General features: G+C 68.6%; 6 protein-coding genes across 6 annotated transcripts in view; 4 read left to right on the top strand and 2 right to left on the bottom strand.

Moving 5' to 3' along the window:
- Nucleotides 1-151: 151 nt before the first annotated feature.
- CHLNCDRAFT_58265 (hypothetical protein) lies at nucleotides 152-1304 on the top strand. The gene is made up of 4 exons (XM_005846399.1): nucleotides 152-255; nucleotides 364-506; nucleotides 644-824; nucleotides 995-1304. Exons 2-4 carry the CDS (start codon nucleotides 367-369, stop codon nucleotides 1223-1225), a joined length of 552 nt encoding a protein of 183 aa, XP_005846461.1. The 5' UTR covers nucleotides 152-255; nucleotides 364-366; the 3' UTR covers nucleotides 1226-1304.
- Nucleotides 1305-4897, bottom strand: CHLNCDRAFT_58264 (hypothetical protein). Its single transcript, XM_005846223.1, has 7 exons — nucleotides 4664-4897; nucleotides 3762-4262; nucleotides 3362-3493; nucleotides 2965-3129; nucleotides 2557-2706; nucleotides 2200-2368; nucleotides 1305-1990 (listed from the first exon to the last, which is right to left on the bottom strand). The coding sequence occupies exons 1-7, from the start codon at nucleotides 4874-4876 to the stop codon at nucleotides 1785-1787; spliced, it is 1536 nt and encodes a 511-aa protein (XP_005846285.1). The 5' UTR covers nucleotides 4877-4897; the 3' UTR covers nucleotides 1305-1784.
- A 201-nt stretch (nucleotides 4898-5098) lies between these two features.
- Nucleotides 5099-6008, top strand: CHLNCDRAFT_135629 (hypothetical protein; the record flags this gene model as incomplete). Its single annotated transcript, XM_005846398.1, has 3 exons — nucleotides 5099-5170; nucleotides 5343-5759; nucleotides 5871-6008. The coding sequence occupies 3 exons, from the start codon at nucleotides 5099-5101 to the stop codon at nucleotides 6006-6008; spliced, it is 627 nt and encodes a 208-aa protein (XP_005846460.1).
- Nucleotides 6009-6500: 492 nt separating this feature from the next.
- CHLNCDRAFT_135628 (hypothetical protein) lies at nucleotides 6501-11149 on the top strand (the record flags this gene model as incomplete). The annotated part of the gene is made up of 10 exons (XM_005846397.1): nucleotides 6501-6833; nucleotides 6913-7260; nucleotides 7409-7675; nucleotides 7817-8203; nucleotides 8356-8721; nucleotides 8829-9212; nucleotides 9298-9524; nucleotides 9663-10113; nucleotides 10211-10460; nucleotides 10677-11149. The coding sequence occupies 10 exons, from the start codon at nucleotides 6501-6503 to the stop codon at nucleotides 11147-11149; spliced, it is 3486 nt and encodes a 1161-aa protein (XP_005846459.1).
- Nucleotides 11150-11415: 266 nt separating this feature from the next.
- Nucleotides 11416-12992, bottom strand: CHLNCDRAFT_36060 (hypothetical protein; the record flags this gene model as incomplete). Its single annotated transcript, XM_005846222.1, has 4 exons — nucleotides 12869-12992; nucleotides 12342-12632; nucleotides 11902-12177; nucleotides 11416-11721 (listed from the first exon to the last, which is right to left on the bottom strand). The coding sequence occupies exons 2-4, from the start codon at nucleotides 12621-12623 to the stop codon at nucleotides 11416-11418; spliced, it is 864 nt and encodes a 287-aa protein (XP_005846284.1). The 5' UTR covers nucleotides 12624-12632; nucleotides 12869-12992.
- Nucleotides 12993-13476: 484 nt separating this feature from the next.
- CHLNCDRAFT_135626 (hypothetical protein) overlaps nucleotides 13477-15607 on the top strand; it is a gene marked incomplete at both ends in the record, with an annotated part of 3167 nt that continues 1036 nt past the window's right edge. The window contains 7 exons of the mRNA XM_005846396.1: nucleotides 13477-13510; nucleotides 13832-13971; nucleotides 14154-14330; nucleotides 14484-14583; nucleotides 14760-14911; nucleotides 15083-15374; nucleotides 15481-15530. Coding sequence (XP_005846458.1) covers nucleotides 13477-13510; nucleotides 13832-13971; nucleotides 14154-14330; nucleotides 14484-14583; nucleotides 14760-14911; nucleotides 15083-15374; nucleotides 15481-15530 — 945 coding nt within the window. The remainder of the gene's footprint in view (nucleotides 13511-13831; nucleotides 13972-14153; nucleotides 14331-14483; nucleotides 14584-14759; nucleotides 14912-15082; nucleotides 15375-15480; nucleotides 15531-15607) is intronic.

Below are 15607 nucleotides of genomic sequence, written 5' to 3'. Positions count from 1 at the left end.
TTGTCGGGAAATTCACGGCTGCATTGGCTCGCAACGAAACGCTGGGAGTCAACAAGGCCAGCTGCGTGCTGTGCTGTGCAAGAGCAGGCTGGACAAGAGCAGGCGCGCATTCTGCCACATTTATCAGCACCCTGCCCTGCCATTGCACTTCAGGACACAGCGATAGGTACCCCGCCGCACAAACAAGTGAAGGGCGAAGCACCAGCGTTTGGTTAAGCGAGCAGCAGGAGGCGCAGCAGGAAGAACACAGAAGAGGCAAGCGTGGCTGCGACCGAGGAGCCTTGCGCCGCCATGCATGCCGCCGCCGCCGCATGCCGCCGCCGCTACCTGCTGAACCTCTTCCGGGCTGAGTTCTGCCTGCAGGACATGGGCAAGAGCATCCGTCGCCATCGCAAGCACAAGCCGAAGATCATAAAGCGGCACAAGAAGAAGCCGCACGTGAAGAGCAGCGTGCCGCAGGAGCTGGTGGTAAATGCGGCGGAGATCAAGGAGAAGCTGGGAATCGAGTGAGTGCAGCAGCCCTTGCTTTCCGTGCCGCAGAGGTGCTCCTGTTGCCCTCTAGCAAGGCTCTTCGACGAAGACTCTACTGCCTGAGCGCCGCTGCTCCTCCCCATGCCGTCCACCCCCTGGTTCCTGTGCCCAGGCCCGAGTGGGACCAGCAGGACCATGTCGACGGCAACTACGAGCGGGCGGGGCTGGTGGCGGATGTGAATGCGGCGTTTGGGCGCAACCGGCGGCGCGATGTGCTCAAGGAGAAGGTGGAGCAGCACCCCGAGCAGCTGGAGCAGGAGCCTGACGATGAGTTCAAGGCGGCATGCTCGCAGGTGCGGCGGCAGGGCAGCGTTGGCGATGCCGAGGCTGGGGCTGCCCCCCGCTCAGCTGGCATTCCCTCCTTAGCTGGCGCATGGGCATGCCAGCAGGGGCGGGGCGCTGGCCATGCCTGCTTCCATGCATCACCTTTTGATTGCCATCTCCTGCGCCCCGCCCCGTGCAGATGCGGAGCAGCGGCAAGGCGGCGCCCAAGCGGCTGACCTCCCACCAGCGGCAGATTGTCGGGCGGCTCATCGAGCGGCACGGGGATGATGTGGCAGCCATGCAGCACGACCGCAAGCTCAACCCCATGCAGCACTCGCAGGGCGTGCTGCGACAGCTGGTGGAGTCGTACCGCCACTGGGGGCCGGGTGCAGGCGTGGACTTCAGGGCGCCCCACAAGCGCCTCTGGTGATGCTGATGCACCGCCTGCTCCCTGCTGTTCCTCCCTCGTTGCCTGCTCCCCCTTCCTGCTCCCACCTCTGCTCCCCGCAAACTAGAACTCGTGTCACACACAGTGGGGGAGGCGGGGTCCCTATGCTTCGTAAGAAACGAAATTGGTGGTACACATCGGTTGGTTGGATTAATCCCAACTCCATTGGCAATGCGCAGTGTGCAGCTACCGGTTGGTCAGGGTCTTTCTACCAGAGGAGGGGGGTAGATGGGACGGGCAGAACAGACAAACAGAATCTAGGGTTGAGGAAAAGAAGAGGGGCGGCAAAAGGAGGGGGTGGCAGCAGGGGCACTCCCAGAGCAAGGGGTAGTGACAGACAGGGCGTCAAAAGCAGAAGGACCCCGCCAGCGGGTGGACCCGGAGGGGGGCGGGGTGGGCGGCGGCGCCGAGGCGCAGCCGGCGGGCGGGCAGCAGCGCATCCCGCGCCGCCGCGCGCTGCGCCGAGTCGGCGGCGTGCCGCGTCGCTCGGTACGGAACGCGCTCGGTAGGTACGGCACACACTGGGCTGTGCCCGCTCAGCTCAGTACAGCATCACTGACTTGCCCTTGCTCTCCTTCTCCTGCTGGATGCGCTCGCGCCGCTGCCGCAGGCGGGAGGCCACGTAGAAGGCCATCTCCAGCGCCTGCTCCGCATTCAGCCGCGGGTCGCAGTGCGTGTGGTAGCGGCTGCTGAGGTCCAGCTCGCTGACGCACGCGCCGCCGCCGATGCACTCCGTCACGTTGTCGCCTGCGGCAGTGGGAGAGGGGGGGGGGGGGGGGGGGTAAGCACAGGGCGTGGAGGAGGAGGTCGGCACAGCCTGCGCGACATATACCAGGCTGCCAGTCCGCCCAGCTCTGCAAAGCTCTGCCAGCCTGCCTTTTCACCGCCACCAACACCACCACCACCACCACCACCACCACACCAGCCCCCCCCCCCACACCCACCCACCCACCCACCCGTCATCTCCAGGTGGATGCCCCCCGGCACCGACCCGCACTCCTCGTGCACATCGAAGAAGGCCTCCACCTCGGCCTTGATGTTGTCGTACCGCCGCGTCTTGTACCCCTGCACCTCCTCCGTGTTGCCGTGCATGGGGTCGCACACCCAGGCAACCACCTGGCCAGCCTGTGGCAGCAGAGGCGGCGGGGGCGCAGCGGCAGCAGGTTGGCTGGGTGGCCAGGACACTAGGCAGCTGGGACGAGCAGGCGGCACACAGCCTGCTGCGTCTGGCTAGGCACCCCCCCCCACGCCGGCAGCTGCGACGCTGCTGGCGCGGCATCTGCACTGCGGCGGCAGCCGGCGGCAGTGCGCACCTGCTGCACCGCCTCGATCAGCGTGGGCAGCTTCTCCCGCAGCTTCTTGGCGCCCATGCGCACAATGACGGCCAGGCGGCCGGGCGTGTTCTCGGGGTTGAGCGTGGCAATGAGCGCCACCAGCTCGCTGGGGTCCATCTTGTCGCTGACCTGCAGGGGGAGGCAGGGTGCAGCGATGATGGGTGGCGCTGCTGAGGGGTGGGGCTGCTGAGGGGGTGGTGGTACTGGCGGAGGCCAGGTGGATCAAGGCGGCCTGCTGAGCCGGGGTTGCACCTCATCGGCGCTTCCTGGCCTGCATCTGACTAGACCAGCCTGCTGGCCCCCCACCAGGACCTGCCCTCCCACAGCCAGCCCCCCCAGCACGCCGCCCCGCGCCCTCCCTCCCCGCGCCGCGCCGCGTGACCGCACCTTCACGCCGATGGGGTTGCCGATGCCGCGCAGGTACTCCACGTGTGCGTTGTCCAGCTGCCGCGTGCGCTCGCCGCACCACAGGAAGTGTCCGCTGCAGCCGTACCAGAGGCCGGTGGTGGAGTCCTCCCGCGTCAGCGCCTCCTCGTAGTTCATCAGCAGGCACTGCGGGGCGGCGGGGCGGGGGCGGGGGCGGGCAGGCAGCGCGTGGGTGCGTGTTGCAGCAGGGGAGCTGCGCTGCGCTGCGCTGCGCTGCGCTGGGGGTAAGAAGAAACAGCGGCAGCAGCAGCAGCAGCAGCAGCAGCGGCAGCGGAGGAGGTGCGCGGCGCTCCGCCCGACAGGGCGCGCCCGCCCTTGCAGGCAGGCAGGCCGCCAGGCCCACCCCGCAGCGCCGCACCTCGTGCGACACATAGAACTCCGTCTCCTTCATCACGCTGCTGTTCATGTCCAGGCCGCAGGCGTTCATGAAGGAGATGGCCTCGTCCACGCGCCGAGCCAGGTCGGTGTAGGCCTTGCCCTCACCAGAGTTCTGCCGGGGGCGGAGGCGGCAGCATGTGTGCGCGTGTGTGTGTGCGTGTGTGTGTGCAGCTTGGCATCGTTGGGGATGGCATGCCGCGGGCAGCCCGCGGCCGGCTCCTCCTCCCCTCCCCTGCCCTCCTCCGTGGCCGCCGCCCCGTCTCCGGACGGCCACCCAGCCACCGGCCCACCCGAGGCCCACCCGGCCCACCCCCGGGCACCTGCCCCCACCCCAGTGTAACACCCCCCCACACACACACGCATACCCCTCCCCGCCTCACCGCCATGAAGTCCAGGTTCCACTTGGTCACGCGGTCCAGCCCCGCGTAGCCTCCCGTGGCAAAGCCGCGCAGCAGGTTGAGGGTGGCGGCCGACTGGTTGTAGGCGCGGACGAGGCGCCAGGGGTCGGGCACGCGCGCCGCCTCGGTGAACTCAGGCCCGTTGATGATGTCGCCGCGGTACGAGGGCAGGCTGAGCCCGTCCTTGTCCTCCATGGGCGCGCTGCGCGGCTTGGCAAACTGCCCCGCCAGGCGGCCCAGCTTGACCACGGGCACGCCGCCGCCAAACATCATCACCACCGACATTTGCAGGATGAGGCGGAACAGGTCGCGGATGCGGTTGGCGTTGAACTGGGAGAAGGCCTCCGCGCAGTCGCCGCCCTGCAGGATGAAGGCGTCGCCGGTGGCACACTTGGCCAGCCGCTCCTGCAGCGTGCGGCACTCGCCCGCAAACACCAGCGGCGGGAAGCTGGCGATCTCGGCGCACGCCTTGTCCACCTCCTCCTGCGGCCGCGGCGAGCGGGCGGGGGCGCGGCGGTGTGCGTCAGCAGCGTACATCTCCGGGCACGCGGGCGCCGGGCAAGGTGCAGCGGGAACGGGGCCTGTGCCCCCCACAGAAAACAGGCCCCCCTCAAAACTGAAGGTCTCTCTCCACACCCCACCAACGATGGCGGAATGCCAGGGGCTTGTGGGCTGTGCCAACCCGGAGCCAGCAGCCTCCCCACCCATGCTGCAAAATGGTGCCAGCAGCAGCCCCAAGCGGCAGCACAGCTGCTACACAGACGACCGGCAGGCGATTGGCGAGGGTGGACTCGGCCGCCGCTCCCCTGCCGCCACCAGGGCTTGCATGCTGGCGGCGAGCAGCGGGGGAACCCCAACACCAACCAACAGCTGTTCCCACCCACCTGGTCGGGGTAGGAGGGCTGCTGCAGCGCCGTGTAATTCCTCCAGCTGACATTGCTCCACTTCTGGAGATGATCGGCGTTGGCCTGGAAGGGCACCGTCTTGAGTTCCTCGGCCACCGCACGGGTCACCCGCGTCACCCGCCTGCAGCGGGGCGCCCCGCTGTGTTTGGCGGCGGCGAGGGGTCCCCCCCTCAGTGCTGCACTGCTCTGCATGGCTGCACCCGCGTTGTCACGGGTAGGAGATGGAGGTGCTGGTAATATAGAGAGGCTGGCCACCAGTCTCATATGGGTCGCGCAGGTGGAAACACGTGCCGGGGATGAAGACCTTCCTACCCGGCCTCCAGGCGTCTTGCAGCATCCAACGAACCCATGGGTCTGCTGTAAGACCAATTGGCATCGCCAGGGGAGCACCGCTGCACTCTTTTGCAACTGGGGATGGCAACAGGGGAAGCAGAGGCCCTGCAGGGTGGCGCTGAGTTCAGGGCAATCATAGAGGTGCGGGTGAAGGTGCCACGGCGATCAGTGAACCGTCACACTGTGCCCCTGCAGCGCCGCCGCCGCTGCTGCCGCCTGTGGTGGCGGCAGGCTGTGGCGCCTTGCCTCTGTGCCGAATGCCCAGCCGATCATGCAGCATGTTTCGCTTCATGCAGCCTCCCCCGCTTGCCTGCATCGCCTGCAGGAGTGGGTCAAGGACCACAAGATGTTTGCCTCGACGCTCGCAGAGCTGGCAGGCCAGCTGGCGGTGCTGGAGCCGCCACCCCGCAGCAGCGGGGGGAGCGCCGCCACTAAGGGTCCCTCGGAGCTGCTGCAGCGGGTGATGGCCCGGGCACCCAGCGACTGTCTGCAGTCCTACGTTGCTGGCACGCTGCCCACCACCCACATGCAGCGCCAGCTCCCAGAGCAGCTGGACCAAAACCTGCGGCTGCTGAGCATCCTGGCGGCCGAAATGCGCAGCTTTGTGCAACAGCTGGAGCAGCTGACGGACGCCGCGGCGTCTGCTCTAGTCCAACCTGGAGAAATTGCAAGCAGCAGCAGCGATGAGGCGCTGCTGATGGCTGCTGTGCTGGATGGTGCCGGCAGGGAAACGCAGCTGATTGTGAGTGTGGCAGTGCCCCCACCCTGCATGTTCTGCGTGCCCTCTTGGCAGGAAGCCAGTGCAAGGGATGGCAGCATGGGCAAGCATGCACGTCGGGCTACTTGCGTGCAGGAGAAGGCGGCTGAGGGCATCACTCTGACCACGCCCGCTGAGGAGGTGTCGGCGGCAGCCACCGTCGTGCAGCTGGAGCCCTTTGTAGACGACACTTTGCTAGCTGCGCTGCGCGAGGGCCCAGAAGCAGGAACGTAGGAGTCGCCTCATCCATGCATGGGTGTCCAGTCTTCTTGGCCAGGGGCATGCTTCAGCCATCTGGCATCGACGTTTCATTTTCTCTGGTGAGGCGACCATGCCGCTCGCCACCGATTGGTCCGCTTGTGTTTGCTGAGGTCAGCGCTGTGTGCATCGGTGAAGAGCTCGCTGTGCATTTGGTTTGCAGGAGCAAGTGGCGGCCTGGAGCGATGTCTGCCTGCAAAGCCCCACATTCAAACTTCTGACCTCCAACGTGACCATGTGATGGGTTTGCAGAGCATGAGGCAATTGAGTCGGGTTGCACAGAGCTCTTTGGCGCTTGCGCTCTTTGCCTCACGCTGCGCTGTGGCGGCATGGGCTGCTGGGTGCTGCCAGGCGCGCTGTGTTCCCTCTGTGCGAGCCTCATTCGCGTGTAAAGCGTCACAGGATCGCCCGCTCCCAGTCCAAGCCTGTGTGCGCTTCTGGGCTCGCAACTCGCGCAGTTCGGTTCCTATGGAGCAGCAGACCAGTTCGCTGGTGCTGGCCCTGGGCGGCTTCAGCATCGCGGAAACTGAGCAATCGGAACTGCCAGCGCCTCCTGCTGCCACCGGTCACGCCCGCCAGGCCCGCCAGGTTGCGGCGGGCACTGCCGCTCTTGTAGACCATGCCCGCACCATCGCCAACAGGGCCCTGGAACGCTGGCAGGAGGCGGGTAGCGACATGCTGGAACAGGAGGGGGAGGCGCTGGCGTCGCTGTGCTTTGCGCTGCAAGCCATGCTGGGGCCCTCGACGCGGCTGGCAGACGCCGACGAGCGCAACCTGTTCGACCTGGCTTCTGCGCTGTGGGTGAGTGGAACAGCATACATCTTCCATCGAGAAGGAACTGCATGGCTCGAATGCTGCACGTCACGCGCCCCATGCGTAGGGCGCCAGCCTGCAAGCGCTGTCGGCCGGCGGCGCGGCCGAGGCGGCCAGCGCGCCACTCGACCGCATGGGCAGCGACCTGTTTGCGCTGGTGGACGGCGACAGCGACGCCACCCAGGACTGCGCGCGATACGTGGCCTACTTCAGCGCCGCTGCGCGCAGCTGGGCGGCGGCAGGGCAGCGGGAGAAGGCCGGGTGGTGTGTGCAGCGCGCCATGCGCTACTCGCAGCAGCTCGAGGCGCTGGTGGGCAGCGAGGAGGTGGGGGTGGAGCGCAAGGAGGGCTATGTGGTCAGCCTGTTCAACCTGTACATCGAGGCAGCCAAGTCCTCAGCCGACAACAAGCAGCAGGTGGGCTGTGGGTGCTGCGGGGCGGCCGCCTGGTCCTTGCAGCTCTGCTTCCGGGTGCTTGCCCTGCAGATTGTGCAGGCAGCACGCTATTCTTGCCTGCTGTGCAATGGATTTCAGCACCCACAAGTGCGCTGCTCCTGTGCTGCAGGCTCTGGCCACCAATCTGCTGAGCAGGGCGGTGCAGCTGTCGCGGCACGCGGCGGTGGGCCCGGATGCTGCGGCGTGCTGCGCCATGGCGGTGGCCGAGCTGCAGCTGGAGCAGGCGCGCCACATGTTTGCCAAGGGCGGCACCATGTGCGGCCTGGCAGCCGCTCTCCTGACCAGCAGCTACCAGCAGCTGACCACGGGCGACCTGCAAAGCGCATGCATGGGTGGCGGCCCGCATGCCGCGGGCCTGATGTATGCGAAGAAGCAGGTGGGCAGGAGCTGGCCTGCTGGGAATGTTGCGGGGCATGTGTGGCTGCCAGCCGTGCCAGATGGGGGCCACCCACAGCAGCAGGAGCCTCCCCTGGGTGCGGCTTGCCATCATGCCACGAGTCCCACGGCCTGGCCGCAGGTGCTGGCGCTGCTGTGCAAGGCGCACCTGGCCAGCGGGGATGCGGGGCTGGCATCCAAGGTTCTGGACGCGCTGGAGGGGGAGGCGCCTGGGGCGGCGGCGGCTGACCCCGGCATGCAGCTGGTGTATGTGGAGGCCAAGGTGGGGGCTGGGCGGGTGCCTGAGGCGCTGCGCTTCCTCATGGCGCTCATCCAGAAGCAGCAGGCGGACCCGGCAGCTGACGCCGCACCCGGGGCTGCTGACGCGGCGGCGGCCACCTTCCTGGCCGGCCTGCGCCTGGCGCTGCGCCACATCAGCGACGACACGCTGCCCAGCTTCCAGTCGGCCGTCAGCGCGTTTGTGTGGCGCGCCACCGCAGCATCCCCGCCCACGCCGCTGCTCGGCCTGGTGCAGACGCTGCTGGCGCAGGAGCAGGCAAGAGCTGGCCGCAGCGGGCAGCTCTGGGGTGCACAGGCTGGCATTTGTTGACGGCACACCTGCAGAAGGGGGCGCCACAGAGTGGACAAATGCGCCTCCTGCCCCCAAACTGTCGCTTGCAGGGCAGCGAGCTATGCCACAGGCTCGCGCTGCAGGTGCTCGGCAGCGAGGACGTGTCGGCCGCCGCGCACCGCGATGCCGCCGTGCTGGCACAAGTCCACGGCCTGCTGTTCCACCGTGCCGCCCACTGCCTAGAGGCTGGCAGCTGCTCTGCCGCCAAAGAGCTGTTCGGCGCGGCCCTGCAGTTTGCCAGGCCGGAGGCTCGCGCCAAGAATGCGCGCGCGCTGGCGGTGTGCCACAGCCGGCTGGGCACGCACCAACGTGCGGCAGAGTACCTGGCCATCGCGGCCAGGCACGAGCAGCAGCCCAGCAGCCTGACGCAGCTGGCGCGCCTGCAGGCGCTGGCGGAGACGGGGGATGCGGTGCAGGTGGGCCAATGAGCACGCATGGGTGCATGCCTGCTGCCGAGCATGCCAGGCAGCTGGTATGGCTGGGCTGGGCCTGAGCATCGTGCATGCCCTGTGCCTTCCTGCAGGCCGTGGCAGCCATCCGCAGCCTCACCTCCTGCCTCGACTTCCACCCCTCCCTCATCGCCGCCATGTGCCAAGCTGCGGCCAAGGCACAGCATCCGGCAGTATACAAGGAGGCCCTCAGCTCAGCTACACAGCTGCTCATCAAGCCTGAGGCGGCCACCAGCTCGCTGCCAGCCGGCCAGGAGGCGGCGCTGCTGCTGGGTCTGGTGCGTGCCATCGATGCCTGCCTCAGGGCGGCAGCGCCAGCGGCAGAGGCGGGCACAGGGGCGCCAGCAGGTGGCAGCATGGCAGCGCTGTATGGCGAGCTCTTAGCAGGCGTCAAGCTGGTGGCCAGGCGGCTCAAGCTGCTGGGCTGGCGCAAGTTTGTGGGCGCCTCACAGGACGAGGTCAGTTGTGCTGTGCATGCGCTCACCTGGCAGGCTGCCCGCTCTGCATCTAATATCCCACCAACTCCCTCCTCGCCGAGTGCAGGCCAGCACTGTGCAGGCCATCTGCGCCACGGCCTACAACCAGCTCCTGGCGGCACAGCAGCACGGCGCACACGAGCATGTGGTGGCCCTGGCGACGACCCTGTTCCAGCTGCTGCCGCTCGCTGACCAGCATCTGCGGGTGGAGGCCACCGGCGCGGCGCAGCAGGCGCGGGTGCTGATGCTGGCGCAGCAAGCCCTGCTGGACCTGCATGCTGTGCAGTCAGAAGGGTGAGAGCTGGCTGGGCGCGGGCACATGTTTTTACTCTGTTTGATCAGCACCATTGCATGCCTGCGCCTGTTCGGGTGGCGGCCAGCGTCCTTTTGGCGCACCCCTCACTTGCCGCGGGTGCACCAACTGCCCTGCAGCGGCCAGAAGCTGGCGCTGGCTGCCAAGCTGCAGGCTCGGCTGGCCCAGCACATGCCCTGCCTGGCCCCGGAGCAGCATCCCCAGCTGCACCTCCTGCACCACATTCTGTGCCTGGAGACAGCTGCCCGGCAGGGCGACGGCGCAGCCCTGCTGCAATGCATCAGCAAGCTGCAGGCGCACGCCGGCCAGCTGACGGCTGCACAGCGTGCCAGCATTCTGAGCACCGTTTGCAGCCAGCACAGCATGGTGGTGCAGGAGGCTGCTGCTCGCCTGCTGCTGGACAGCATGGCAGCTGATGGCGGCCTGCCTGCCATGTCGCTATTGCCCGCCATGCTTGGCCAGCTGTCGCTGTCTGCTGAAATGCGACTGCGCGCAGTGTGCCGCTGCCGCCAGCTGCTGGCCGCCATGCCTCTGGAGAGCCGCGACTCAAGCTGGATACAGTGCACTGAGGTGAGTGAGTGAGGGGCTAGCATGGTCATGCCTGCCTGCCACTCCCTGCTGCGTGGCACCCAGCCCAGCGCACCGATGCATCTGCCTGCGTCTGCAGTGGCTGGCAGTGCATGCCTGGAACGAAGGCACCAAGCTGGCACGAAGGCACTCAGCTGGGCGCAGTGAGCAGACAGCAGAGCTGATCAGGGCAGCGGTGCAGCTGCAGGAGGCATGCGCGCCGGGAGGTGCTGATAAGCTGCGCCGAATGCGAGCAGCGGTGGCGGCAGCGGGCCTAGACGATGGCGCTGTGTCTGCGGCAGGGGCCAAGGTGGCAGAGGGCGGCATGGTGGTGGCGGCAGCGATCTCTGGTGCCCCATTGCCAAGCGGCTCAGCTTCAGTGGGTGCAATCGCCGAGCCAGCAAGGCCGCCACCAGCTGCCGACACCGCTCAGCCTACAGTCAGCGGTGCAGAGCAATGCGCTGCTCCCCCGCGCCCGGCTGCTGGGGCAACTGCACTGGAGCCTGTGGCTCACAGCGCCTCGTCCTCTCCCCATGCCAGCGGCGGTGCCGCCGCTCCGCCTGCAGTGGCAGCACGTGCGGGACATGTGGTGCAGGACATGAGCCCACAGCCGCCCATTGCTGCTGCGGCAGCTGCCTGCCAGGCACCACCGCATGCCGCCGCTCTGCCCGAGGAGATGGCTGATGCGGCAGCAGTGCCAGGACCTGCTGCTTCCGATGCTGTGCTGCCCACGCCGGCATCAATGTCGGCGGATGAGGAGGATGGGCTGTCAGACAGCGACGGCGAGGGCGATGCTCCTGGCGGCGGCTGGCTGGCCTCCATGCTGGCTGCCCACAAGCGGGCGCTTGGCGATGCCGGCGATGGGCCGGCCAAGCGGCAGGCGGTGGCGGGACCTCTGGGCCGCAGGGCAGCAGCCCCCGCCTCCTTTCCCAGCCGGCGGCAGCGGGGCCCTCCTGAGCAGCCGGCGCCAGCAGATGTCGACGGCGCTGATGCTCTGAGCCTGGCCGACAGCATGCCAGGTGGCTTCATGGCGCTGTGAAGCAGCTGCCAATGCACGCTTTGGTGAATGTCAAAAAGCTGGATGGTGATTACAAGCCAGAGCTAGGGCGGTAGCAGTACTGTGCCAAGGGGATATGGTAGCATTGCAGCAGAGCAGAGCGCAGCAGCAAAATGAAGCGATAGCGTAGCAGTGCTTGGTCAGTGTCATGTCGGGAGGGCGGGTCAGCTGAGACGTTTGGTTGTGTACACGGCATGCATCATTCATTGAGACAGGGCGCGGGGCCGGGCCGGGGCGGGGCCCGCGCCTCACACCTCCTTGCACGCCTCGTACTGCGGCGGCAGCTCCAGGCAGATGGGCCCCAGCGCCAGGCTGCGGAAGTCCTTGAGTATGCGCTGCCCCGCGCGCTCCGGCTCCGAGTTGAACAGGCGGTCCCCCAGCGCATGCACGTACTCCTCCTCCTGGTAGTCCTCCACCCGCAGCTTGTACCGCTCGCTGATGCGCCGCGCAATCTGGGGCGCCGCGGGCAGGCCGCGCACCGTCTCCAGGAAGGCGGCCGCCACCAGCGAGTCGACGTACGCCGCCTCGCCAATGTCGTTGCACATGGCCAGGCGCTGGGCAAGGGGGGAGGGGGCGCGGGCGGGTCAGGGCAGGGGAGGTGGGGCTGAGGCTAGCGATGGCGATGCTGGGTGCGGGCTGCTGGTAGGCCTCGAGACTCCCTCGCTCCCTCCCTCCTTCAAAGCTCAGGCTGGCTCCCTCCCTCGGGCCCACCCCGCCCCCGCCGCCCGCCACACCTGCGCGGCCACCTGGTCCCTGAAGGACATGGGGATGATGCCGGGCGCGTCCAGCAGGTCGATGTCGCCGCCGATGCGCGCCCAGCGCAGCGACCGCGTCACGCCCGGCTTGGGCGCGCTGTCCGCCACGCGGCGCCCCAGCAGGCGGTTGATCAGCGCCGACTTGCCGACGTTGGGGAAGCCGATGACGACGGCGCGCACGGGGCGCGGGCGCAGGCCGCGCGCCAGCCGCTTGGCGTTCAGCTTGGCCCCCACCGCCGCAGACAGCTCCATCACCTGCGCGAGTGGGTGCGGGGCGTGCGGGGCGGGGCTGGGTGCAGCGGCACCGGCTGCGCCTGGCCCTGGCCCCCGCGCCGGCCGGGCTGGCGGGGCACACAGCAGCAAAACGTGCCCTGTGCTCGGGTGCAGAACTGGGCCCCGCGCCCGGCGCGCCCCCCCACCTTGCCCACGCCGTCGCCCATGCTGCCGTTGGTCCAGGTCACGGCGTGGCCGCGCTGCGCGAAGAAGCGGGTCCAGGCGGCGCGGTCCGCCTCCGCCACCATGTCCTTGCGATTGATGAGCAGCACGCGCGGCTTGGTGCCAATCCACTCGGGGATGAGCGGGTGGCGCGTGCTCATGGGGCACCGCCCATCCCGCACCTCCAGCACTATGTCTACCGCCTTGAGCTGCTCCCGCAGGTTGCGCTCCGCCCGCGCAATGTGGCCCGGGTACCACTGCACCATGTTGACGGCCTGAGGGAGGCAGGCGGAAGGGACGCAGAGGGGAATCGTTTGGCAGGGTGCTGGCTGAAAGTGCGGACGTCGGCGCGGGCGAGTGCACAGGGAAGGATGCAGCCAGGGGCGGCACACCATGCCAGGAGATGCCTCAGATGTAGGTGCTGCTGCCACAAAACCGATCTCAACAAGGCAAATGCAAACCATCTGGCAGCCAGACGAGGCGCAGGGCGGCAGGGCGGCAGGCGGCGCACCTCGATGCCGCTGCGCAGGTCGCGGGCTATCTGGTCCAGCAGCTCGTCCCCCTTCTCCCCCGGCTTCAGGGCCACATCATTCAGCAGCGCTTTGCCCCGCCGCTTGCTGGAGGCGGGCTTGCCTGGCGGCCGCTGCTGCTGCTGGGCGGCGCGTGCTTGCAGCCGTGCCCCACGCCTGTTGCCAGCCGCTTGTAACTGGCTGTTTGGCCAGGCAGCCGACTGCATGGCTCTCAGCAATGGCTGTATGTCCGCCGCCCAGCACTTGAGGCTGCAAATGTTTGAGATAGGGAGCAGGTGGACAATGCATGCAGGCGAATGGCTGTATCGGGCGCACGTGAGAGGGTACCTCCGCAGTACAATCGGTCAGAGGTGTGCGATCGAAATCGATAGGCCTGCGCGCCCACCCTACGTCCAGACAACTGTCCGTGTGGTGTCCGACCAGGCATTCAGTGGGTCTTGTGTGCAGTGCAGCCCAACTTTTGCTTCAGCGCCGACCGCCAGTCCGTGCGCTCCCACCTCTTTGGTTGAGGTCCTGGGTGACTCAGCTCGCCATCTGACATCGCCAAGGCGCATCTGAGCGCGGGTGGCAGGCCCGGGCAGTGGCCAATATGCAGCAACAGCATGAGCCATCGGCTGTAGCTGGTGAGTGCTCTGCTGGGGGTGATCGCGGGCCCAGAGGCCATACTGTGGTGGTGGGCCGCCCACCCTACCGCTGCAGACAGCGTGGTAGGCCAGTGGGCAGTCATGCACTGCGGCACCGCCACCGTGCTCCGCCCCCCAGGGCGCCGCTGGCACCCGGGGGTCGCACTCTGCTGCAGCCGCCCCCGGCCCCTGCCCCTTGGCTTGCCGGGGGACCCGGCAAGGCATGGGCGCTGCCCAGCCGGCCACGTGCTGCCCTGCCAGCGCCATTCTGGCCCGCCCGCTGACGCCGCCGCCTCGCCGCGCCGCGCCCGCTCCCTGCAGGCGTACCGCGCCTGTTTGTGGGCCAGATCCCCACCTCCTGCACGGAGGAGGACTTGGTGCCGGTGTTTGCGGGGTATGGGGAGATCGAGAAAGTCAGCCTCGTGCGCGGGCCGGACAACAAGAGCCGCGGCTGCTGCATGGTGCGCGGGCGGCGGCGGCGGCGCTGCGTGCCAGCCAGCTGCCCGCGGCGGCGCGGCTCCCCGGCCGCTCTGCTTGCCCCTGCAGCTGCATGCAGCGGTGGGGCGGTGGTGGGCGTGGTGGCTGGGTGGGGAGGCCGGAGTTTGAGGCGGCGTGTTGCGCCCCCTGCTGCCACATACTGCAGGTCCAGTTTAAGCGCTGGGCTGATGCGGAGCGCGCGATGCTCGACGTCAACGGCACCAGCCCGCTAGAGAGCGGCAAGGGGCGGCCGCTGGTTTGCCACTTTGCCAACCCCAGGAGAACCATGGGCAGCCAGATGAGCGAGACAGCCATCGCGCCGCGCAAGCTGTTTGTTGGGCAGGTGCGGCGTGTGCGCGGGCAGCCCGCCGCGGCCGCTTCTGTCCTCTGCCGCCACCGCAGCCAGCCCTGCCTGTCCAGCCCTGCCGCGCACGCTTCGCTGCCTGGTTCCGGCTTGCGGCGCCCCACCACCCCGCCGCCTGCTTCCCCCAAGCAGATCCCCAAGACGTCTGTGGAGGCCGACATCCTCGCCGTGTTTGGTCCCTTTGGCGAGGTGGAGCAGATCAACATCCTCAAGAGCAAGGGCGTGCACGCAGGTGGGAGGGGCGGCCGTGCGCTGGCGCGGGCTGAGGAGAAGGCAGGCAGCCGCCGCTGCTGCGTGGCGCAGGCCAGGGTGGCCGGCTGCTTGGCACGCCCTGGCGCGCCCGCTGGGTCCCTTGTCGTTGGCCGGCATCCGATCGCTGCTGCCGCGGCCCCCCTGGTCCCCCTGCAGGCTGCGCCTTTGTGCAGTACAGCTCGTGGGCGGCGTGCGAGGCGGCCATCGAGGCGCTGCATGACAAGACCACGATGCCGGGCGCCGAGCACCCGCTGGTGGTCAAGTTTGCGGATGCCAAGAAGAGCGATGCCGGCATGATGCAGAAGCGGGTGAGAGGCCGGCAGGGGGCCGGGGCGGGGGCAGCAGGGCGCAGCGCCCGATGCGGACGCTTTGATGGATGAGGGAGCGCCAGGCCTGGTGCGCGTCGTGTGCCATTGCCGCGCGCTGGCCGCCTGCCTGATCGCCGCGCTGCCGTCGCCTGCGTTGCGCCGCGGCTGCAGGGCCTGGGCATGATGGGTATGGGCGGCTTTGGCGCGCACCCCGCGCTGCTGGGCGCGCACCACCACCACCCGTACGGCGACATGGGCCTGCCGGGCATGACCCACATGGCCATGCCTGGCATGGGCGGCCTGGGCGCCATGAGCGGCCTGCTGCAGGCCAACGGGCTGAGCCACGCGGCGCTGGGCATGGGCATGGGCATGGGGCTGCCCAGCGGGCTGGCTGGCGGCAAGCCGCACGGCCTCGGCTCGCACGACGGCGGATCAAGCGAGAACCTGCTGTCGTCGGAGACCGGTGGGTGGCGCCGCGCCCTGCCTGACCCGACCCGCGGCCTGGGCCGGCGGGGCGGCGCGGGCAGGGGCTCCCACCCCCTGCCAGCCTGCCGGCCTGCCCACGCAAGCCCTGCCGCTGCACCCCTGGCAGTTTGTGGGGGCGTGTGCCGACTCGAGCGTCTGTGCCCTGCCTGCCCCCCTCCCTTCCCGTCCCCGCAGACGGCCCCTCCAGCCTGGCCCCCCTGCCCACCAGCA

The sequence above is a fragment of the Chlorella variabilis genome (assembly GCF_000147415.1).
Source record: "Chlorella variabilis unplaced genomic scaffold CHLNCscaffold_14, whole genome shotgun sequence".
NCBI lineage: Eukaryota > Viridiplantae > Chlorophyta > Trebouxiophyceae > Chlorellales > Chlorellaceae > Chlorella > Chlorella variabilis.
The sequence above is the reverse complement of the archived record's forward strand: the minus strand, read 5'-3'. Positions and strand labels throughout refer to the sequence as shown.